Here is a 24625-nt window from a genome sequence, read left to right on the forward strand (position 1 = left end):
GGCATTATGTAGACTAGGTAAACGCCCGCACATCACCGCGAATGTCGAGGCTGTGTAAGTATTATACCTGTTTTCTTTTCTTTTTGTATCGTCCTGGAGAGAGGAAAAACAAACGTGAATATGTATACAAGCCCTCTTCAGCTAGATTCCCTCTGATGAAGAGACGAAGATATGTATAGATCATCTTACCCTGTACACCAGCTCAAACCATTTACAAGAGTTAATAAACAAATATGTGACGTTTTTGGATGTGTTGTTGGTTTCTATTTTATTTACTTTATAAGGTTTTCACAGTGCAACTGTGGTTACCTATTTGTATTTCAGATTGAAGCCATATGTTTAGCTTTTTATGTCACTAGAAAAAAATAACTGGTGGATTGTTTTTGTTTCCTGAGTTGCAGAACGCTTTTTTTTTGTTTCGTAAATGATCGTACGAGGTTAAACCATTGCCGTAAGGACGTCATTGTATTTGCATGTACGTTCTGGACTCACTTTTGGGTCATAGGGTCAGATAATTAAAAAAAAAGAACAACCTCTAGCTTCGATAAACGACAACATCCGCTTAGTGGGACGCCCCCACTGCGCAACCAATCACAGGAGGCCCTCCCTCCCTCTTGTTGTTTTGGAGTCACTCGACGCACGTGGCCGTCCTAGGGACTGTGGTGACTCTTGCTGCGACGGATCAGGGATCGGCTGTGTGTCACGACATTCACCTGTACGACAACTCACTTCCGCCCGAAGGAGTGTAGCATACAGGTCGTGCACAAACAAGTTGCTATTTATTTATGCTAAACAGTGGTTTGAACGATGTCTGCTGAAATGAAGGACACGCCAGGTCGGGATATCCCAGCACCCACCAGGCGGGTCACCGTCCACGATGCTGCTCACATGCCCCAGGATTACTCGAGTACCCCCGGAGGGACGCTGTTCAGCACCACCCCTGGAGGTAAAGCACGCTCACTGAACTCAACCACGTTAACCTTCTTATTGCCGGAGTACACGACCATGCCAATGGGACTATAATCTGTAGCGTCCAAATGTGGATACGTGTCCATGTTGTAATGATAAGAACACATTTTGATCCGTCAATTTATTTAGTAAACCACCTTTTCACTTATTTAAGGAGAAGCAAATGATCGATTATGTTAGACATACAGCGTTTCATGTTAGTTTCTGCATGTCAGTAGTGTGTATTTAAAAATTAGATAAACACAGGTCCGTATGCTACAGTAGTCGACCGTTCTGTCCTTGTTTCAGGTAAATGCACCCCTATCAAGACGGAGTCTACTTTCACGTCACACAGTATTTATTATGTGTGACGTCACGTGTCGGACCCGTGGTAAAGGGGCGCGTCGCTAGTATAAGCAGCCCTGCCATCCTATTTATAGGGACGACCCATGTGACTTGGTACTAAAGCTTGCAGGTGTGGAGCCGAAGAACAACATGTTTACTCATTTACAATTCGTCATAGATGACATTAGAAGATAATGTTCATGGCTATGATAAAGGCGTGGACTGTTCCTATTATGGCTTGCATGAAAAACTTTTTTGTTTTGATATTGGTAAGCCCAAACCACTTGCACCTCATTTAGTGATTCTGATATGCTTTTTACCGTCTATTGACCCACATATATCCTCCACTCATAGAAGACCAACATTCTAGTATTGTTGACTGCAATTCGTATGTTGCAACACATAGGTGTAGCTTACTTTCTCAGGAAACTTCTCTACAGTAAAACGGGCTGCAGCCAAGATGCTGAACAGTAAACTGGCACATGCAGAACCAGCCCTGGTTTGTGTTTTAAAGCTGCTGCTACCTGATGGAGCTGGACTCGTTCACCTCTACCTATTATGTGTTTAGCACAAGGCACGGTTGAACTGATATACAGAAGGGCATACACACATGCAACAATAAACACTGTCGTTTGGGAGGGGTAAGTAGTTGGCCATGTGAATGATGTTCCTGTTCTCTGAAGCTCAGTAATAAAGTAGGCTAAGTAATAAAAGTAATTTATTTTTCGCTGTTTCCTGATGCCCTCCAGGAACCAGAATCATATATGACCGGAAGTTCCTCCTCCAGTGCCGGACATCTCCTTTGGCGCGGACTCCCCCGAGCCTGCCTGACATCCCAGGAGTCACCAGCCCCGTCAAAGCAGCTGACGTAATAAATACCTCAAACTGCAGTACCCATGTCCACCACCGGGAAGGCAGCGCTGGTAAGACCCTTTCCATCATTAGCCTCACGTTTAAATGTGTGATAAGTTTGACCTAACTTTGACCTTTTGCTATTTTTTTAGGTGACGATTCCCAGTTTGAAATGGACATTTAAAGTTCTAAACTGACGGACAAAAAAGTAAATCCTGCCAATTTAAAGTATGACTAGCATATATTTGCCCATACTAAACTAGTGCTATACCATATAACAAACTATGTACTCTAAAAGGCTAAGAATTAAGTTGGAAGGTAAAAAGTGTGGACTTTTTAAATTTTGGATGAAAGTTTGAAGATAGGCAAGGTACTAATATGATGGTGTTCAACAGTTCTTTTAAGATGGGTAGCATGGCATGCCTTTTTATAATCAAATACTATTTTTTTTTACATGTATGTGTTCTCATTCTGGAGGAGGCTGTATCAACAGACTGTTCTTAGGTTTGTTTTTGTAGCATAATTGTTGTAAATCATAACGCTGTATTGAGTGTATTTAGTTATTACTGTCATAATAAATGGCCAAAACAAGAATGATCGAATTTGTTACAAATATAGTCAGACACATCCAATATGTAGAGCAGGGACCTAGCCTTTGCGTTATTAGCGGATGTTTCTGACAAAATACTCATTTGTTTTTTACCAAAATATTTCATGATGAATAGAACTGTAATAAGTCATTTTCCCTATTCATAAAGTGGTTGTTTTTTGTCAGATTGTTCTCAATTCACAAATCATAAACCTCTGATCACACAAATCTCAGACCCTGTTGGCCTCTTTGTTATATAGTCACAGTTATGAACTATAATCAAATTATGATGGTGGCCTGGACTGTTTCTGACGTTGTGTTTCACCCTGCTATAGACATAGATATTGTAATCTACCCCAGGCAGTCACAGGTTTGAACGTAACCAACCGACACATAAGGCCTTGTGTCGGTTGGTTTAGTTGCCCTGTATTCTGTTGGGGGGAAGAAGTGAGTGACACAGAAGAAGTATGTCAACAACGAAGCCAGAACCAATCCCTTATCAACCTAGGCCTATAAGTTCTAGTATAGGAAGAATCCTGGTCACAGATGCTAGTTCCCACAAGCTCTGTACCAGAGTGGGTTTATTACAAGAGCACAGGGGCAAGGATAAAATATTAATTTAGGTTAAGATAAACTAACACAGAAACGATTATCAGTGGTCAAAGCTAAATAATGATTATGTTGTCTGTGCTGGATGAGATCTTTTGGAATATTAAGCACACAATTTAAACCTAATTTAATGTTGGCGACCTGGTGATGACTGATTACATTGCATTACGTTTGCAAATCAGAAATAAAATAGACACGTGGGAAAATATGAAAACATTAAATGTTTTATTAAATACAGCAAACATATATATATGGGTTAATATGACCTAAAGAGCAGTAAAATGTTGGCTCCGTGGTTAACTCTGTACAGTGTGGTCCGCAAAGCATGGAGGTCCCGCCCCGGAGGGTGCGTGGAACAGAAAAGTGCCCGTTTATGGACGGCTTTATCCGGTCATAAAGTGCGTAGGTTGGTGATTCTGGAATGATTTTGTTATCGACACGTTTTAACGAGGCTGTCCGCAGAACTTTCCCTGATTAATGGCCAGGATGGGGTTGAACAATACATGGCCAAAAACGGCACGTTTGTAACTCAATCAGCCCCTTTTATAGGCCGATAGTCTACATTTAGCGGTCATCATTTATCATTGATCATTTATAATGGATGTCCACTTCAAACGGTAGTCCGAACTCAAAACCTAACAAAAAAGTTTTCAATAAATATACTCTGAATCGTTACTTTATTTTCTCACCGATCGTTGCCGTCCAAAATTAAGTGCCAAAGGGAGGTCTGTGTGTAGCGTCGATCGCCATTTTTGCAGTTTTTTTAGACACTACAAGGGGCAAAGGGGCAGTGTTTCTTACAGCAAAAAATATCCAATGAAATCTCTGGATCAGTGGCATCCGCACTGCTCCACCACCATGTCCTCGTGGTGCCTCATCACCATCTTGCCGTCCTCGTAGTAGAGCATGGAGAGCGGCGCCAGGCGCGTGGCCACGCAGGACGGACACGGGGCCTTCTTCGGGTGATGGAGCTTCAGGAGACTCTATAGGAACACAATAACAACATAGAGTTAGTGTCACGGAATAATACCAAATAATGTGAGTGACAAAACAGTGGGCGTGGCTGTGCGTCACAGACGAATCCAATACTTCCATAGAACTTAATTCAATGAATTAGAATTTAAGAATTAGTTTAAGAATGCATGGGCTTCCTCTTACCTGCATGTAGGCGTGGTTGGTCGGCGTGTATGTCTCGTCCAGGGGGCTGGGACAGGTGCCCTCGCAGCGGTACGCGTTGTACCCCTTGGGGTACACGATCCACTCGCTCCAGCCGATCCGACCGAAGTCCACCCACATGTCCACCTTCCGGCACAGCTGGCCGGGCCTCTCCTCCACAGCTGGAGCTGGAGCCGGGGGCGCGGGGTCGGCCACAGCCTGGTGCGCCTGACCTCTGTGCTCCTCCTGCTGCTGGTGGTGGTGCTGGTGCTGGTGGTTGTGCTGGTGCTGGTGCCTCTTGGCCCGGTGGCCCGACCCACTGCTGGGGGGGCTTCGCTCCCTCTCCAGGCTCACGTACTTGGACTGCTTGGCGGTGTGGATCAGCGTGTGCCCCCGTCGGCCCCCGGTGCCGGGGCTCTGCCTGGAGAACACCACCAACATCACTTGGTGGGCGGGCGCGTTCTCCACCCTCCCCTCCACCTCCTGGCTCTCCTCCTCCTCCTCCTCCTCCTCCTCCTCCTCCGGTGTATCCCTCTGCTCCTGCCAGCGGACGAGCAGCTCCGTCATGTTGAACACCTTCCAGGAGGAGGTGGAGGTCATGGAGGCGGGGCGGGCCCTCACGCGGCCCAGGAGCACGGCGGCGCCGGCCCCCCGCGGGGAGGAGTGGTAGAGGGCCACGGTGGCCCGGGGGGACTGGGAGAAGGCGGGCAGGCGGAGGCGCAGCTCCGAGCGCTGGACGTTCTCGCTGTCGGTGATGGAGGACAGGTCGAAGGTCACCGACCATCTCTCTCCTCTCTGCTGGCAAGCTGAGGTTGTGGGCGGGACATGTTAGTGGTGAATAACGCCAACACCACACTTTGCGTTGTGCAGCCACTTTTCACTATGGTATGGATTCACTGCGGTTTACAAACATAGTATAACTTCAGTTGAACAAGCTCTAGCCTCAGAAAAAAATCACTTCATTTACCTTTGCGCATTACTTTTACGCACCCTTATTAAACATTGTAGACAAGCACGTCTACTCCGTTAAAAGATATTAAGAGTACGTAGCTTAAGTAAATCCATTAATAAAAGGAAATAAAATGAAGAAATGTGTGTTCTTCTTACCTTTGGCGACGAGGTTGATCACAGCGTCCGCCTGGTGCAGGCCGGGGTTGTCCTCGTGCCGGACCCCCGACGCGGGGCCCATCGCCAGGTCCTTGGTGTTCACATGCTCGGCCCGCAGCGTGCGGTACAGCTGCATCATGTACAGCGGCAGCCTGTTGCCGCGACCGCTGCCAGCCGGCTGCGGGAGACCGCGCATCCGGTGGAGCACCGCGTCGCTGCGGTGGCTCCCGAAGAAGGGATCCGTGGCATCTCCAACACGAACTAAATCCGTCAGAAGAGCGCAGAGAAAAAGCGAAGTAATTCCGTTCATGGTGCCGAAGTAGGGTCCCGTGTGAGGCACTATAGCTAGTAAAGTATTAGTAGTAGTAGTGGTAGTAGTAGTAGTAGTAGTAGTAGTAGAAATAGTAATAGTAATTCCAAATTGTGCGTATTAATCCTTCGGATATCGCTCTTCTCTCAGGTGTTTCGTCAGGAACTCCTCTTAGGTTGTCTGCGGGAGACTGAGCTGTGGTGTGGTGGGCTGGTTTTATATTAAGTGCCCATCGGCCCTTGTGCCTACATCTGTCAAACGATAAGTGCTGGAGGAGAGTGTGTGATCCGCAAGAGAACAGAGAAAGAGCATCATAAGCAGGTCGTTGTGTATCGAAACCCATCGCTCTTTGGTGTGGCCGGTGTGTGTGAGCACTCTGTTAATGGACGGCCTGATTGTTGTTGTGTTTGATATTAGAGATCCCTTTGATAAGAGAGCATGACAATAATATTAGTTAAGAACATGACTCGCTTAAGCACAGTTCTGTGATTAATGGGCCACTGGCCCTGGAGTTAATCATGAATGGTTCGATGTGGGGCTGGATGATGATGGGATAACTGTGTCAATATACGCTTCTAACTACCTTTGTGGGGATAATGTACAATGATGAAGTTGTCCATTCAATTTTGTACACATTAAATGATACATCAGCAACCACGTCATAAATAAGCCCTACTTTTAAAATAAATAACTGTTTTTGCAACACAATATTATTGTATCTTGTTACTGGTAGATCTACTGTTATTAATAATATTACCTATAATGAGTCTTATCGAAATATATCTTGTACATGCTTTGTTAAATTACTTCATTGCATTGTAACATGTATTTTGCAGTGGTTTAGGGGGTCCAATTCCGGATGTAAATATGTAAGTCCCATGATTCTGATTCTGTTGCTAATTCTTAGGGTAGTCAAGCCATAAAGACATTAAACAATAAGTACAAAGTCATCAATCACAACTACAAAGGCGTCTAACACCACTACAAAGACAGAAGGCACTAAACATAACTACAAAGGCATCAACGCCAATTTAAAAGACATTAAACCGAACTACAAAGACATTAAACACGTGGTTAAAAATACATTAAACCTAACTACAAAGACAGTAAATACAACTAAAGAGACTTTAAGACATTAAACCCAACTTAAAGTAAACAACGTAAATAGGCATTTAATATTAATAGGTGGATTAAGGTGGACAGAATGTTTTTTTTTCCAGATTTTTCTTTTTCAAATCCTCTGATTTACAGAACGTTAATCAAACGGTTTTATTGAAGTCGTGAATATTTCTTAACATTAAGGCGGTGATGAATGAATGAATGTACCGACTAATTCTCGGCCAGCACATGACGTCGGGCTTAATATTATTTTGATGTGGGCCGGTTCATATGATATCAGTTCTTTGTTGACTAGTAACTTGACTGTTTACATGTGTGTCTGCTCTTACTGGTGCTGTGTACTATTTGACCTTCTCCTTGGTGAGGCGTTGCTTTTAAACACGCATTACACCACCTCTAACCTCCAGCAGGGGGCACTGTGGAGTTATAATTGTGCATCACCATTGAATGACCATGGTAAGGTGCCAATTAATTTATATCTTAATCAACAATGACATAACGGCACATTTATAGGCTTTATTCCAGTATTTTTCCAATGGCTAGCCACATAGGGTATGTTTTGTAATTGTCAAACTAATGTGGCTACCGGATTATTTGTTAGATCAAACCAGATGAAGACGCAATTTCTCGTTCAGCATGTTATCCAAACTTTACACTGTTGAAATGCCCATGTCCGTGACTGTGCGTGTATAGAACATGGCTATGAATGATCCCAGCCGCTAAATGACAACACATGCCATAATGGGGGATTGCGCAAAAAAACAGCCATTACGCACACAACCATTACGAGTGTGCGCACTTGTGATCTCTTTAAACTATACGTTTATTTTCTTCCTGTGCACTTAGATCATAGTGCCATTGAAAAATATTCATCCCAGCAAATAAATGAAACTTTTTAAACCACCGTGAATGTACGGGGAATAGATTGATCGAAAGATACATGACGAGGGGCAAACTGTTAGATTGTCAGATGCCCGATATGCCCTAATGTCCTGCGTGCCTTAGTTATCTGTTATGACGCCCTTCCTTTTTGCCATTTGGATTTCAACTTGGTGTGGTGCTGGCGTGCTGCGGGCAGCGATAAGCCATCGCCGAGCCTGTGCTGGTTCTTCCTCGTGCTGCAGGCAGGGAATCGTTCCCGCCCTGAATTAATGAGCCAATGACCTTTCTCAACATCGTTTTGCCGCGTTAGTGCCCATAATCCGCAGCCGTTTTGGATTTTTTTCATTTGCATTTATATTGAGGTGTTGTGATGAGGGATTTCGTCATAGGGACAGCATACACTGTCTACTTTAGACTCTCGACCAAAGTCAGTTGAGTGGCATGTTGGATTGAAGAGGCTAATATAGGCACTACCTGTTGGTCCAACGTTTTGTTCATAAACAGAAAGATGAATCCCAAAATGTGGTAATCGGTAGTGGTGGTTTGTAGCGACGGTCCTACGCAGGCGCGTCGTTAGACCTGGGCATTCGAGGCTATAGCCCCGGATCTTTTGGGAATAGCCCCGGATCGCTGTGCCGTCAAAAAAATACAAAAAAACATAATGATGAAAATTGCCTCGTAGAGTTTACTTCTTTGTGGTTGCATCATCAGCAGCCACAGATGCAACATTGTAGCGAGTGAAACCCACAAAATTCCGATGTGTCCATGTATGGGCAGATTTAGAATAATTTGTTACAAAATGTTGCAAATTCAACGTTGGTATTTTTTCTTCTCTATGTATAGCGCATCTCGTCGATATTGCTGTTTCGTGCTGGCTTTTTAGTGAGATCAGAGTGTTGGAAGATGGAAAGTAATAAAAGATCTTTGGTCAGATGGATATAAGAAGAGAGACCCGCAGTGAATTCAACCCGGTCCACTTGAGATCGGGTAGGTGCATGACAGTGGTACCATAAAACTTCAATAGCCCGGGCTTTTATTTGTTTCTATCACTGAACTTTCTTGCTTAGCAACGATGGGAAATACTATCAAATGTATTATTTAAACCAGTATGAATATTACCGTACATGTTTACCAGGCAATCGAATAACACCTGCACGCATACACACACACACACACACACACACACACACACACACACACACACACACACACACACACACACACACACGCGAAGTGGTAATCGGGAGAGTTGGGAGAATTCCCTGTGGGCCGGTAACGTTTCGGGGCCGCAGCTAAAGCTGCAGCTAATGACAACATTGAACTCTCATGCAGGCTCGAACAGAGTGACACACACACAAACAAACACACACACACACACACACACACACACACACACACCAAACACACACACACACACACACACACACACACACACACACACACACACACACACACACACACACTTTTAAGGAGTTTTTCACGCGCTCCGTATCCAGCTTGTTCCACGCTTTAAGAACCCAAGCTACTAGTATGCGGCGAGCTGGGGCTCTCATGTTTCCCCCTGCGGTATTCCTTGTCCGCATCCCCTGCCATCCAGTTGTCATACGATTCATGGAGACTGGCTTTGAACGACTGATTCCATGGATGTACTTTGCGTGTGCCGGGTTTTCCCGCCGATGTGGCGAAGCTGTATATGCTGTTGAGAGCTTAAATAAATGGACTATATAAGTTGACTATGAACAATTATTGAAGTTTAACATTTTGTTCAGCAAATTTGACAACTGACAGATGCGATATTGTAGCCAGTGAAAACCGCAAAATTCTGACTTGTACATTTATGGGCAGATTTAGAATCATTTGTTGGAAAATGTTGCAAATTTGATTCTCTATGCATAGCCCATCACGTCGATATTGCTGTTTGGTGCTGCTGTAGTTTGCGCAGATTCAGGAGTCCCGCAGAGTGAATTCAACCCGGTCCATTTGACATCGGGTAGGCGCATGACAGTGTTTATTTGGCTACAGGCTTTTCTAATGTCTCATTTTGGCTGCTGGTGCATGTGGTGCACTTTCCTATCCTTAACGTAAACATTAACCTACTCAGTAGGCCTGCCCCGACGTGAGTCAGACATGACGATTGGTCTTTCCTTTACTTCTCAAACTACGTCACAATTGCATGTTCATCAGCTGATTTTCAAATTTTCTAGGGGGAGAAACCCCTGAACCCCCGTTTTAAAGGGACTCTAACTTCTGGGCTACAGCCCCGAATGTTTTCAGTTGCCTGCGACGCTCCTGGTCCTACTAGTCGAAAAGCAGAGTTTTTATTTTCCAAGTGCATTCGGACACAAAATGTGTTCTGGATGACGCAAAGCTATGCAATGTTTGTTGTTGTTGTTGTGGTTAGAATTGCCGTGTCGAGAATAATTATGTAGCCTACTGTAGCGACCACGGGTGTGGACGCTGGTCCCGGATCCGTAAGGAATTCTGGGGGATTCAACTGTCTTAGGGGGTTGGACCTTTTCAGGGCCCCCTGGGTTACTTTGTGGTTAATTATTGTGGGGGGGTTGATTGTGTGTTGTTATGTGATGTGTAGTGTGATCGTATTGGTCGGTTGTGCCGTGTTTCTGTTATGTTCTGGGGGTCATAAATAAAGACAGTCGGTAGTCGTGCAGGGTATGAGGCGCGGAACTGCATAATTGCCCCTGGTCTCCCGTCTCATCCTTCCCGTGCTGCTCGCGAGGCGCCACAGTACAAAACAAGAGACCCGGGAACAGTAGCTCTGATCGATGTGGGGCAGACTGGTCTTTAGTGGCGGGTGTGATGGACTCTATGCCGCAAGTCGCCCTCTCTGCGGGGCAGCGCAGGAGCATGCGCAATGGGAACGTGATTTGAGTGGACAGGTCCAAAAAAACATGATTGACAGCTGTGTTATCATTGATTATTGATTGGATTGATGGGTCCACACATTCAAAATAAAGAATAATATTTTTTATAATCTATTACTTTGGTTGTTTTGGTTCCTCTCTCTTTGTATTAATAATATTAGTCGAATTCTGAATAGGGGTAGGCCTAGAGCTGATATCTGTTTGGGAACGAGGTCCATTTCATGTTCAACATTTATGAGCATGCCTGACCTGAGCCTGCTCTGGCCTAATCCATAGCGACATCACTTCAGAAACACATTGTAAATGACAGGGGTGGTGACATTTCGCAATAATATGCCGTATTTGTATTTCCTCTTAAAAAAAAAGAAGTATTTTTTTATCCCTTCCGATTTTTAGATTGAAAACGGTTTAATGTAGACCTATACAATACACCGATTTGATCTTATATTGTAGGTCTGTGTTTTAATTATCATTTTTTTTGCCGATTTGGATAAGCAACATGACCTATATACCCTAATGGCTATCAATAAATCTTATAATAATAATAATAATGATTATGATTTTGATTATCATTGGTAGTAGTAGAAGTAATTATGATAATGATAACTATTTATACCACTGTATTGTCATATGAACATCAACAACTCACTGAATGCAATTATACTACTACTAATGTATCATAATAACAACAAAGGTGTTCAGTAGTAGTAGTTGTATAGCAATTAGACACGAGGACATATGAGAGAATACAAGGATTATGGACCGGCCATTAGTGCTCTGTGTTCTACTCAGTCTCCTCCGAGCAAAGATGAAAGCCTGGCTCTGTGTCCAAGATCAAAGCACTTGTCCTTTATGTTGATGGCCTCCAGTACTTAACCCGGGAACATCTGACCTCCAGTAGGCCTCTCTCTCTCTTTGAAAATGTTTGGCTAAAGTGGCAACTTTGTTGTTCCTAATGAGATACCTATGGTTTGTCAATTACAGTCATCATTATGCGTGAAATGGTTTTCATTGAATGGATCTTTTCTCAGTGCAGGGTTTTTGTTGGTTCTTTGGACCGCAATTATGAAAACAAACGCAGACTTTATTTCACAAAACACCATGGTTGGAGCAAAGCATATTTATTTATTTATTATATCTTTCATGTGTATGATATCAGTTGGATATTATGGTTAGAGTTAATCCCATACTAACTCAGTTAACCATAACTATAACTCAGGCACACCATAATTGTAAAGCATTAGTTAACATGAACACCATTAATAAAGTATTACAAGTTCATTAGTTAACTGTTAATTAACTGAAGATGGGTTTACTGTCAAGAGACCAGCAAGAGGAGGGACGTCCGATTGGATATCTGTTACCATTACGGATATTGATTTCTCAAACTTCCCTGAGCCTAATCTGGAGCGATGTTTGAAATAGCCCAACATCTTTTTCCTTGTTTGGTGAATTGCTGTCCCCTTGGTGGATTTCTCATTTGTTCACCAGTGTTGTTAATGAAGTGCCCTGATTAATTTCCTTGTTGTTGGTTCTTTGTGTTTCCGTTGACTTTGTGTTAAATATCGAACCTGTGTTCTCTGTGCTCGATTTTTGATTTTACACCTTGCCTTCTGAAATTGGAACCCCTTCAAATTATAATTTATTGATGTGTAATATAATTTAGAATCATATTCCATATTATTATATTCCTTGCACACTAACACATTTGGATCAATGTAATGATCTCACTACTCTTATACGATTCATGAATCCATCTGAATGATTTCATTTGCCACCAGTCCAATAGCTCTTCATATTGCTTCCACACCACCTGCCACCACCACATTTTCTATTTGCTTGCTGTTGTATAGAGGAATTATTTTGGGCATCGCTGAAGTGCCCTTTAGCAAAAGTCTGACCCCATCTCCAGCAACAACACAAATTTGATGGATATGCCAGGAAGATATTCATGTCAGAGAGAGAGCAGGGGAAGTGAAGCTAGTGATGTCAGGGGGATCTAAGGACGATTCATGGACAGAAACATCCACTCCCTGAAACAAACTCCACTAAACGTGCATGCTCAGGTTGCATGCAGCACACAGTTTCAAACCAATGGAATTTATATGAATTGAATCATATTAATTAAACACACACTATTTGTATCTATATAACTATATACACACACAGGCACACACAAAGAAACACACACACACACACACACACACACACACACACACACACACACTCAAACACACACATTCTTGTGTTAGTGATGGGGGATAGCAGTGTCAGTCTGCCATCTGAATATTTAAAGCAAACAAATGTAAAATGCCTTAACCCACTCGAGACCTGTATTTTAACTCAAAGGGTTGCGTCTGAGAATGCAGAGTCAAATGGTTTGTTTATGTTTTGACAAGTTTTCCTTCCTGTCCTTGATTTGAATGCATTCTCATAGCCCTTATTTTATAGCACACGCACACGCGCGTGCGCACACACACACACACACACACACACACACACACACACACACACACACAGACACACACATACATACCCCCGCAAACACACCAACACACAAACAACACAGACACAGACACAAAGACACAGATACAGGCACTCAAACACCAACAAACACACGCACGCTCACACACACTCCAGTAAACACAGACACACACACCCTGACACACCCACACAAATACACACACATATACCGCTCCCCCCCATAGACACACACATAGACACACACAGACACACACACGCACACACCAACCCACTCACCCACACACACACACGCACACAACCACCAACACCCCCCTTTACACACACACACACACACACACACACACACACACACACACACACACACACACACACACACACACACACACACACAAATACACACGCACACACACAGACTAAAAGACATGTCATTACAGTGCACCTCCAAACTATTCCAGCCCAATCAGAGGAGATAAAGAGGGGCTGATCATGGCTGACGAGGGATCCTCTTGAGTCCCACTCTCTGTGTCCTCTTGCTGATTGCAGCTATCAGAGGCTGTGTGGGTGATGGACAGGCTGAGAACTCCTTGTGGCTAAACGAGTCCATCTTTCAAGCTGTAAGCCCAGCAAAGCAGTGGTTGGATACAGCCGCTAAATAGCTTCCATAAAGCTATCATAATACTAGGATGGGTCTCATACAGCTGGAAGATAGCAACCATAATATTATAGATAGCTACCATAACACTACCATAATACTACCATATAGCTAGCCTAAAGCACTCATACAGTTAGTAGATCCCTACCATAATACTATAGTGAGCCGATGATAACTTTCATAATACTATAGCTAGCAGAAAGCTGCCATAAGACTACCAGAATACTACCATATTGCTAGCAGATAGCTCTCAAACTGCAAGCAAACATCAGAAAGATACACCCACAAAGGGCAGAGCTGCATCAACACACAAAATTGAACATTAACGTCATCAGTAATTGTTTTTTACTCTTTATTACCTGCTGTTATGAAAATAGTTTTGTGACAAACCTTTAACGCTTCTTGATTTCCCGAGATCATTTGGACAGTGTTTTCCCTGAAGAAGCCCAGACCATGTTTACGCACCTGAATTATGGGATGTCTAATGAATATAATTTGCCGTTGGACGTCGTTGAACGTGGCCCCCCGCTATTAGTTATTCACTTGTGTCAACCGAACAATAAGGTGCTCTCGCTCATGCACCAAACTGCTGGGGACATTATGTCTCCATTATGTCCTCTTTGGGTTCAAAGTGATGGTTCTTGTCTATCCCGGCCGCTAATTAAGATGAACGTTTTTTGTAGTTTGTCTGTGCAACCAACTGAGATTTACAAACATCCGTACACAAACACACCCGCTCACACATACAAACACACACACGCACACACGCACGCACGCACACACACACACACACACACGCACACACACACATAAACACACGTACAAACACACACACACACACAAAAAAACACACACCTACACAGACACACACACACACACAGTCCCACAGACACACGCACATACACACACACACACACACACACACACGCACACACACACACAGACACACACACACACACACACACATATGCAAGTGTTGACAGGACCCGTCATCATTATGATGACAGCCTCATCATAGGCGGCAGTTTAACACTGGGGTGCCATCGGCTTCCAAACAAGGAAACAACTAACACAGCATAAACTCGGGCACACACAAACACAAACACACATATACACACCTGGCAGATTAGTCACAAGCTTCCAGAAATATATCAATGCTCACTCAGCAAGAAGACTTTGGAACACTTGACTGAGTGGCAAGTATCGATGTCCAACTTTCCCCTTATCTCTTGCCCTCCATTTAACCATTTAAACAGCTACCAGACAGATGCCACTTCTACAGTCTGCAATGTCTTGTTCCTCCTCCTCTCAATCTCATCTACGTTCACCTTTGCCCTCTTTCCTTCTCCATTTCACTCTCTAGTCTATTCTCTCCCTCTCCATCTCTCTCTGCATCAGCTTCTTTCTACTCTCTCCGTTACCCTTGTCTGTTTTCCAATCATGAAGCGTTCTCAGTCTCATGCTCCTGCACGCTAACTCTTAACACAAAGCAGGACATTGGAGTCCCAACCTTCAACAGCATTTAAAGGGCATCACATGACTCTATTTCTTGCTTCTTGTTTGCATCTTACCTCAGTTCACCCGCTCACAGTCTTAAGCTACGCTCGATCTTGCCTTCAAGACCTCATAGGCCTACCTCCTCTTCCAAAACTAGCGTTAGTAATCACAAAGGATCTACATACGTCTCTGCAAAGATTGGATTGAGATACAGTATTCAGGACCGTATTGATCCAGGTACTGAATACGGGTCTGATACTTGATAAATGCAGAGGGGTCTGTTTGATCCAGTCATCGGTGGAGGAAAAAAAATGGTAGTTCCCAGGGTTGGAACATCAGAAATGTTGCTTGGGGCAATGCACCTCCCAAGAAGTGAGCTGTATCTCCATACAAGAATGTGAAACCACCTCATCCCTCATGTCAAAACCAGAGGCACTCAAGGCACTCAAACAGGATCCCTGAAAAAAACAGCCCACATTGATGCCTTGCTCAAGACAAGGTGCTTAACGTCAGAGGATGTTCAAAGTGCAGAACCATCGCTCGCGTCCTTCCACAGCACTTCCACGTTCTCTTAATAAGGGGCCTGCGTCCCCGATTTTTAAGGGGCCTGCCCTCCTTTCACTAACCGTTACCATGGTGACCACCACCATGGTATTGAACCACTTCGTCCCGTCGTCATCTTCCAGGAATTCATTATTTTTTCTTATCAAAAGGATGTGGATTATTAAAACTTCCATAAAAGAGAAAATTGTACGTAATGCTTTGGAACGGCAGTCATGCAAATCATAGTATTAGAGTAGGAACTCGAGCAGACACACACACACACACAAACTAACACACACACACGACGCACACACAGACACGCATCCCAAGATCGCTGTTCACAAAGAATTCACAAAGACAATTTACTGCACTTTGCAGAGAGTAAAGAGGCCCACACCACCCGAGTGTTGAAGTGTTGGTTGTGTGTGTGTGTGTGTGTGTGTGTGTGTCTGTGTGTGTGTGTCTGTGTGTGTGTGTGTGTTTGTGTGTGTGTATGTGTGGGTTTGCCTTCAGCATCTCTTGTTTGAAAACATCCCTAAAAAATATCATTATTTTGCAGTAGCAATCACAAACGAAACCGTCTGATTTGAATAGAGCTACTGCTGTCTTGCTGTTTACTGAGGCACATTTTTAGAACTTAACGTGGCACTTAAATGCCTTCATCTATTCAGAAAAGCATGCTGACCTGCTGTGCGTTTCAGCGTTGACAAAATCAAGTCCATACTGACAACAAGCTAAGCATTGTAACCATTAGCATCTAAAAATAGAAATGCATGTAATCTGGCAGCAATGGATGTTTCGTGGTTTCAAAACGTTTTTCTACAGTAGGAAAAGTGCAGAACCTTGTTCAATTAGCATATCCATAGACACGGTTGACGTTTACATTAAAAACGTTCCAACTGATTACAATCTGCCTTTACTTGCTGACAGTGGATTAGGGTCGGGAATCTATAGCATCCAAAAAAGAGGTTCCATCTAATCTCAGGGTTGCTTGGACCAATCCCATTTGTGACGTCTAATCTTGTCCAAGTAATCCTGGTTTGCCTATGCATATCATATCCATGTGTCCTTATTAGCATCGCTAACATGGAGCTGGACCCAATCCACACCAAGAGCACTCAGGGAGCCTTGGTTCCAAACTCTCTGTCTCTCTCTCTCCCTCTCTCTGTCTCCGTGACCTCTGTGACTCCGTCATGACTATGGAAATGAGCCTGGGGATGACTCACACTGATTAACACTGGTCTTTTGAGCACCATGGAGGACTCTAGCGTCCCTCAATCGACGGGTGGGACTTTAGAGACGACCCTCAGAACCCTCTTGTTTTTCGGACGCTCAGAGACAAACCCTGCTTGACCCTGGAGTCCGGTTTGAGCAAAGACGGCGTCAATCAGTTCTCACTCTCACACATACACACACACACACACGCACACACGCACATGCACACACACACACACACACACACACTCACACACATGCACACATGCAAACACACACATGCACACATGTACAGATGCATGCATGTACATAAACACACACACACACACACACACACACACACACACACACACACACACACACACATGCACACATGTACAGATGCATGCATGTACATAAACACACACACACACACACACACACACACACACACACATACAAACATGCACAAACTCATGCATGTACATAAACACACGCAAGCACACATGCAAACATACACACACACGCATGCACAGACACATTCATTTGCATAAACAAACGTGCATGCGACCAGAAGCACACATGCAAACACACACACACAGATGCACATGCATGGGCATAAACACATAAACAAACCTACTGTTTGTATAATTGTGTGTTCACTGAGATGTGATCAACACAAACAGAACATAAACCTGAAAAACCAATCAGCATCCTATAAACATGTACAAAGGCACAATGTGCGTTAGTGTATGCGTTGCTGTATGCGTTGCTCTCAAATTAATATGTAAACACTGACATGGGAACACTATCTTATTATATATTAACATACTCACACCCACGTCCACATTTCAATTAAATTCCCTTCCTCCACTTAGCAGTCGTTCTGACAGGCGGGGGCATATACATTGTGATGACATTTATTAGGTGCCTTTATATTAGGGTTGAGATGGACTCTGGGGAAATTAAGTGGCCGATGTGCTTACATTCACATTTTACATTTAAATGTTTATAATTGAGCGAATACATATTTATAGATTTTTTTTTTTGTTGAAGTTTTTAAATTTGACATTGCCTTCATTCAGAGACACATTTCAAACAAGAACAGGTTCAAACACAAGGGTAGAATCCGTGTTGTTTCAGAATGAGCTAATCTTAAACAAACTGACGAACAAGCTCACCTTGTTTCTGAATGGATATAGCCGCGTTATAATACATGACCATCCTAAAACATTCTCCTACAACATGTATGCTCGCCACAGGACACAATTTTGTTATAACGTTACCCATTGCAAATAAAACACAGGGCTGCCTGAGGTAGATAGTACGCTTTTATATCTTTCCCTGTCCCCTCTCTTACACACACACGAACATACACATGGACAAACTGGATGTCTGAAACCACTGATGGAATGTATATTCATGCAAAAAAAATCACGCATGTGTGTGTGTGTTGCTCTGATAATTAGCAATGTATTTCCTATGACACATACCAATTTTTTTGCATTTATTTTATTTTACGTGTGCATGAGCGTGTGTGTGTGTGTGTGTGTGTATTCATGTGCGTGAGTGTAGCGTGTCTGGCTCGCTAGCGCTCAAGCCATGCAATGTGTATTCTGTCACTGCAGTCCAGATCCTCTTCTCATTCCTGTCGGGTTGCCCCAGCGCCCCCAAACACACACACCCTGCCACACCGAGACATATCGACCTGCCGCAGTGATTATTTCCATCCAAGGTATCTCAGGAGGGCCCTTCAAGGGCCCTTAAGGCTCCTGCGTCTAGTCCTCGTGGATCAAGACTCTGCCCACTCTGGGAAAGGAAATCATAGTTCCTTTACTTATGGTGACCCCATCACACACACACACACACACACACACACACACACACACACACACACACACACACACAACACACACACCGAAGGACTCATTGTGTGTGCGTCTGTGTGTGTGCATGCGTGTGTGTGTGTGTCTGTGTATGTGCGTTAGTGCTTGTGTTCGTGTAATTGTGTAAGGAACACATTATGTGGGTGGGAAGAGAATGATCATAACCCCAAGTGAATGATAACATGGTCATAGAATTAATTTTACAACACACATACAGTGGGGCAAAAAAGTATTTAGTCAGCCACCAATTGTGCAAGTTCTCCCACTTAAAAAGACGAGAGAGGCCTGTAATTTTCATCATAGGTAAACCTCAGCTATGAGAGACAAAATGAAAAAAAAAATCCAAAAATCACATTGTCTGTTTTTTTAAGAATTTATTTGCAAATTATGGTGGAAAATAAGTATTTGGTCACCTACAAACCAGCAAGATTTCTGGCTGTCACAGACCTGTAACTTCTTCTTTAAGAGGCTCCTCTGTCCTCCACTCGTTTCCTGTATTAATGGCACCTGATTGAACTCCTTATCAGTATAAAAGACACCTGTCCACAACCTCAAACAGTCACACTCCAAACTCCACTATGGCCAAGACCAAAGAGCTGTCAAAGGACACCAGAAACACAATTTTAGACCTCCACCAGGCTGGGAAGTCTGAATCTGCAATAGGTAAGCAGCTTGGTGTGAAGAAATCAACTGTGGGAGCAATTATTAGGAAATGGAATACATACAAGACCACTGATAATCTCCCTCGATCTGGGGCTCCACGCAAGATCTCACCCTGTGGGGTCAAAATGATCACAAGAACGGTGAACAAAAATCCCAGAACCACACAGGGGGACCTAGTGAATGACCTCCAGAGAGCTGGGGCCAAAGTAACAAAGGCTACCATCACTAACACACTACGCCGCCAGGGACTCAAATCCTGCAGTGCCAGACGTGTCCCCCTGCTAAAGCCAGTGCATGTCCAGGCCCGTTTGAAGTTTGCTAGAGAGCATTTGGATGATCCAGAACAGGATTGGGAGAATGTCAGATGAAACCGAAATAGAACTTTTTGGTAAAAACTCAACTCGTCGTGTTTGGAGGAGAAAGAATGCTGAGTTGCATCCAAAGAACACCATACCTACAGTGAAGCATGGGGGTGGAAACATCATGCTTTGGGGCTGTTTTTCTGCCAAGGGACCAGGACGTCTGATCCGTGTGACGGAAAGAATGAATGGGGCCATGTATCGTGAGATTTTGAGTGAAAACCTCCTTCCATCAGCAAGGGCACTGAAGATGAAACGTGGCTGGGTCTTTCAGCATGACAATGACCCCAAACACACCGCCCGGGCAACGAAGGAGTGGCTTCGTAAGAAGCATTTCAAGGTCCTGGAGTGGCCTAGCCAGTCTCCAGATCTCAACCCCATAGAAAATCTTTGGAGGGAGTTGAAAGTCTGTGTTGCCCAGCGAAGGCCCAAAAACATCACTGCTCTAGAGGAGATCTGCATGGGGGAATGGGCCAAAATACCAGCAGCAGTGTGTGAAAAGTGTATTGACCAACTACTTATTTTCCACCATAATTTGCAAATAAATTCTTTAAAAATCAGACAGTGATTTTCTAGATTTTTTTTTTTTCATTTTGTCTCTCATAGCTGAGGTATACCTATGATGAAAATTACAGGCCTCTCTCATCTTTTTAAGTGGGAGAACTTGCACAATTGGTGGCTGACTAAATACTTTTTTGCCCCACTGTATATGCCATTAAAGTAAATTTTTTATACAATCATAAATGGAGTGTGGCTGTGAGAGACAGCGAGATAGATAGGGGAAGGCAAGGAAAGACACATCTATCACTTTTTTCTACTTTAGTAAGTTTACGTGGAAAATATGATCTGTCTGTGCATGCGTTGGGTGGTGTGCACATGCTTTTGTGTGTGCGCATTTCAGTCTGTTTGTGTGTTTCTCCCATGTCAATGCACATGCGTGTGTGTGTGGGTGTGGGTGCGTGTGTGCGTGTTTGTGTGAGTGTGCATGTGTGTGTGTGTGTGTGTGTCTGAAGTGGCAGCAGCCCTCCGGCAGGTGAGGCCGGGAGAGGTAATGGGGTCATCGTCTGATGACCTTGTGCTGTCTGCTGATCTGACAGCCCGCCACCCGTGGGCACACATGTGCATTCACTGATAGCCACCAGGCCACGGACTGACTGGATGGCTGGCTGACTAGCTGACTGACTGCCTCACTGGATGGCTGGCTGAAGGACTACTTGACTGGATGGCTGACTTACTGACTGACTGCCTGGATGCCTGACTGACTAGCTGACTGACTGCCTCACTGGATGGCTGACTGAATGACTGACTGTCTGGATGGCTGGCTGACTGACCTACTGCCTGGCTGTCTGACTGGCTCAATGAATGCTTGACTGGATGGCGGACTGACTGACTGACTGCCGGACTGATTGGATGGCTTACTGATTGACTGACGGAGTGACTGGATGGCTGGTTAACTAGTTGACAGAGTGGATGGCTGTCTGATTACCTGACTGATTTACTGTTGGTCTGGTTCATTCACCAGCAAACCCTTTGATCCAATGTGACTTACACTCAAGGCTCCACAACAAACACAGCAGGCTCCCACTGGAGCGAATGCACCTCCCAGTTTCTACCAATAACCAATAACCTGGCTATAGGAACCACAATGGACGTGTATCGCTACCGTTACATACTCCTAGGCCCTTCAAATGACATGGTTCATGAGGGAAGGTTCCTACAGTAAACTGCTACTGATCCATTAGGTCTGAGGGCGTTTCATTGGTCCTGAGGGGAACGTTAGCAGACAGAACGAGGAGCTGAACCTCCCCAGGGGTCTCGTCCCTCCATGTTCACAGAGCGCCAACGCTCACAGCCGCCCTTCTCTCCTTGTGGTAATAATAAGGAAACACACACACACACACACACACACAGGGAAATCATAATATTAACAAATCACCAACTAAAAGATGGTGCCTGATTGAACAAAAATGCTCACGTTGTAACAAACCAAAAATCTAAAAGAAAGAAATTAAGAAATACAATTTCATATGCACCATGATTTAAAAGTAAAGCATGTGGATTAAAAGCTTCTTGGGCCACTCTGCCAATAACAGGAGACAAGAAGGCATATTTTATGTATGCTTTCTTTTGAAAGGCGATATTGTGTGGTCAAAAACGAAACCGCCAGCTTTCTGAAGGTTGGTGAACATCAACGTACAGGGTCTCCATTCTGCATGTGTGATAATATAGCCTCATATTGACATTCATACCTCTTTAAAAAGATAAATGCTGTCAATGTTTCATGCCGGTTCATTTGAGATGCAAAGATTTTTCATCTGCATGCAAAATATCATCTCACCTCGATTCATTTCTTCATTAAGGAGGAATGATCGACTTTCTTCTGGGATTCCTTTGTGTTCGGGCTCATTAGGTGAACAAGGTACACCTGGGCTAACGGGCCCAGGTGCTGTTTATTAAGTCTGACTTCTGTTCTTCAGTTCCTTTGTCAATTCTTTCAGCGCAACTATCAAAGGAAATGTACATGGTGCAAATTATGCGTTAAATTGGCCACATCTCAGCACTGGACTCTTTGTCAGTCATGAATCAAGAACCTCAACGAGTTAAAGCTTTTACTCAAACACCGCACTTTAGCTTTCTTACAAAAGCTCCAGACTTGAATAGAGAGCTATTCATAGCAGCCATGAATAACATTAGCATATTTGTTACAATGAAACATGATATGATTTTCATCAGTGGCGGAGCTAGAACATTTTCAGTGGGGTGGCCAGGGTGAATCCAGAGATCATTTTGGGGTGGCACCTAAATCTAAATATGATAAAAGGCATCTTGAAATGTAGGGAATATTTAAGGAAAGTACATGCTGTAACTCTACATCATATTATTGATTCAGACAATGGTGGATTTGTCAAACTCTTTTAATTTATCAATTTTTTGCAGTTACCTATGAGTTCATTTTCTTTTGGATCAAAAAACATCATCAGAAAATTTTAATTTGTGACTCATTTTAAATGTTCGAAAGGCCTTGTGTGTATAGATTGAACTCAGATTCTAAGACAGCAAGTGCAGGTTGGTCTCAGCTTTCAGGTCTGTTTAAAAAAAAACACTAACTCGACCTTCTGATCTAACACTGTAAAAGTCAAAAGTCAAAATGCAGTGCATTTATCAGAAAAATAATTTACACAACTGCAAATCGTTCATTTTTTTAACTTTTGAATCCCTGCTTCTAACATATACAAAATACATTAACTTGCCATAGATACGCCTTACAATAGCCGTATTCTGCAATTATTGTGGTTTGTAGCAAAGCCATTCACAAAAACACCAATATCCAGGGCTTTTACTCGTCTTGACTCTACACTTAAAATTCCTAGATTTCTGAGTCAAACATCATCCATGATAGATTTAAGGTAGGTCTTGACCAGTTTGAGTGTGGAAATGTTTCGTTCACAGGTAGCTGTACTCACAGATATGGCATTGTCTCTTTGCATAACCTGAACAGCTCATGGGATACCTCTTTGAATGGTTCAGTGACCTTTGGGAGTTCCACAATATTAGAGGGCATCTGTTCACAAGATGTTGACATAAGTGCCAGACATGAATGTGTAAAGTCTGCAAAAATGCAAAATTATTAAAAGAATAATAATAAAAGAAAATTCAAATGCGCAAGGGTGGCCACTGATTTTCCTTTCGTTTTGGTTTCTGCAGAATATGACAGAGATCAAAATGCGGCTGGTCTGTCTCTCTGGCCTCTTTCTCTGCATTATCATCACTTTTTCTAGCATGAAAAGTTTTCTTCTCTTCATGAACTTTTATCTTCTCTTCATAGTCATGTGTTTTTTGTCCTTTAGTTAGCTGATCATCGCTTTAAAGCCCTGTTGTTATACATCACATTGTACATGACTACGAATTAATCACAAACCAATAATCTAGGCAAACTCAATCATAAGCAACATCTAATAATATGCGTTTCAGAGTGGATCTTTCCATGATCCTTTTCAGAATCCGTATTAGGAATACATTATTTGGGGGGAATTGGATCATGTTACACCTGCTCCCATTCCAGAATAGATGTAGGCCTATAAGAAAGTAAAATTTAGAAGAAAATAAAAGTTTGTAAAATAAGTGCATTATAGTACAATAAACAACAAAATAAATAATGATGCTGAGAAATTGGATTTATAAATATGTTAAGACGCAACAAACTATTTGTGGATATGTCCATTATAAATGTAGTATCATTACAGTAACTCCAGAGCATACCGAACTATTACCTGCTCATTGTGCCAAGTCATTGTAATATTAAGTCAGTCATTGAAAATATAAATCATAAATAAAGATCAGGGTTGTAGCTTCTCGCAAAGGTGAAATAAGTCCACAGACCGTTCCATTATGGAGCCTCTGAATTGCTATTCATAGCAACCACGAGGGAGGTATTGAAAGTTTGCTGGCCACAGGCAAGAACCGTGGAGCGCCTCGGTGCAGAGAGTCTTCCCCTAGACGCACCCCTGTGATTGGCCAGCAGCACGCCCAGGAGTGGGTGTGGGACGCT

At 43.3% G+C, this 24625-nt stretch overlaps 2 protein-coding genes across 2 annotated transcripts; one reads left to right on the forward strand and one right to left on the reverse strand.

Moving 5' to 3' along the window:
* Positions 1-663: 663 nt before the first annotated feature.
* LOC307075066 (eukaryotic translation initiation factor 4E-binding protein 2-like) lies at positions 664-2886 on the forward strand. The gene is made up of 3 exons (XM_079735574.1): positions 664-946; positions 2043-2216; positions 2298-2886. Exons 1-3 carry the CDS (start codon positions 808-810, stop codon positions 2327-2329), a joined length of 345 nt encoding a protein of 114 aa, XP_079591700.1. The 5' UTR covers positions 664-807; the 3' UTR covers positions 2330-2886.
* A 1287-nt stretch (positions 2887-4173) lies between these two features.
* LOC307075179 (nodal homolog) lies at positions 4174-5915 on the reverse strand (the record flags this gene model as incomplete). The annotated part of the gene is made up of 5 exons (XM_079735683.1): positions 4174-4326; positions 4502-4686; positions 4819-4919; positions 5043-5304; positions 5606-5915. The coding sequence occupies 5 exons, from the start codon at positions 5913-5915 to the stop codon at positions 4174-4176; spliced, it is 1011 nt and encodes a 336-aa protein (XP_079591809.1).
* Positions 5916-24625: the final 18710 nt, after the last annotated feature.

The sequence above is a fragment of the Pollachius pollachius genome (genome assembly GCF_949987615.1).
Source record: "Pollachius pollachius genome assembly, chromosome: 4".
Classification (NCBI taxonomy): domain Eukaryota; kingdom Metazoa; phylum Chordata; class Actinopteri; order Gadiformes; family Gadidae; genus Pollachius; species Pollachius pollachius.

Excerpts from the sequence above, each read along its gene's own strand:
- LOC307075066 (XM_079735574.1), top strand. The coding sequence starts at position 808 with ATGTCTGCTGAAATGAAGGACACGCCAGGTCGGGATATCCCAGCACCC. Across the intron at positions 947-2,042 it reads GTTCAGCACCACCCCTGGAG|GAACCAGAATCATATATGAC; the intron begins GTAAAGCACGCT and ends GATGCCCTCCAG. Across the intron at positions 2,217-2,297 it reads CCACCGGGAAGGCAGCGCTG|GTGACGATTCCCAGTTTGAA; the intron begins GTAAGACCCTTT and ends CTATTTTTTTAG.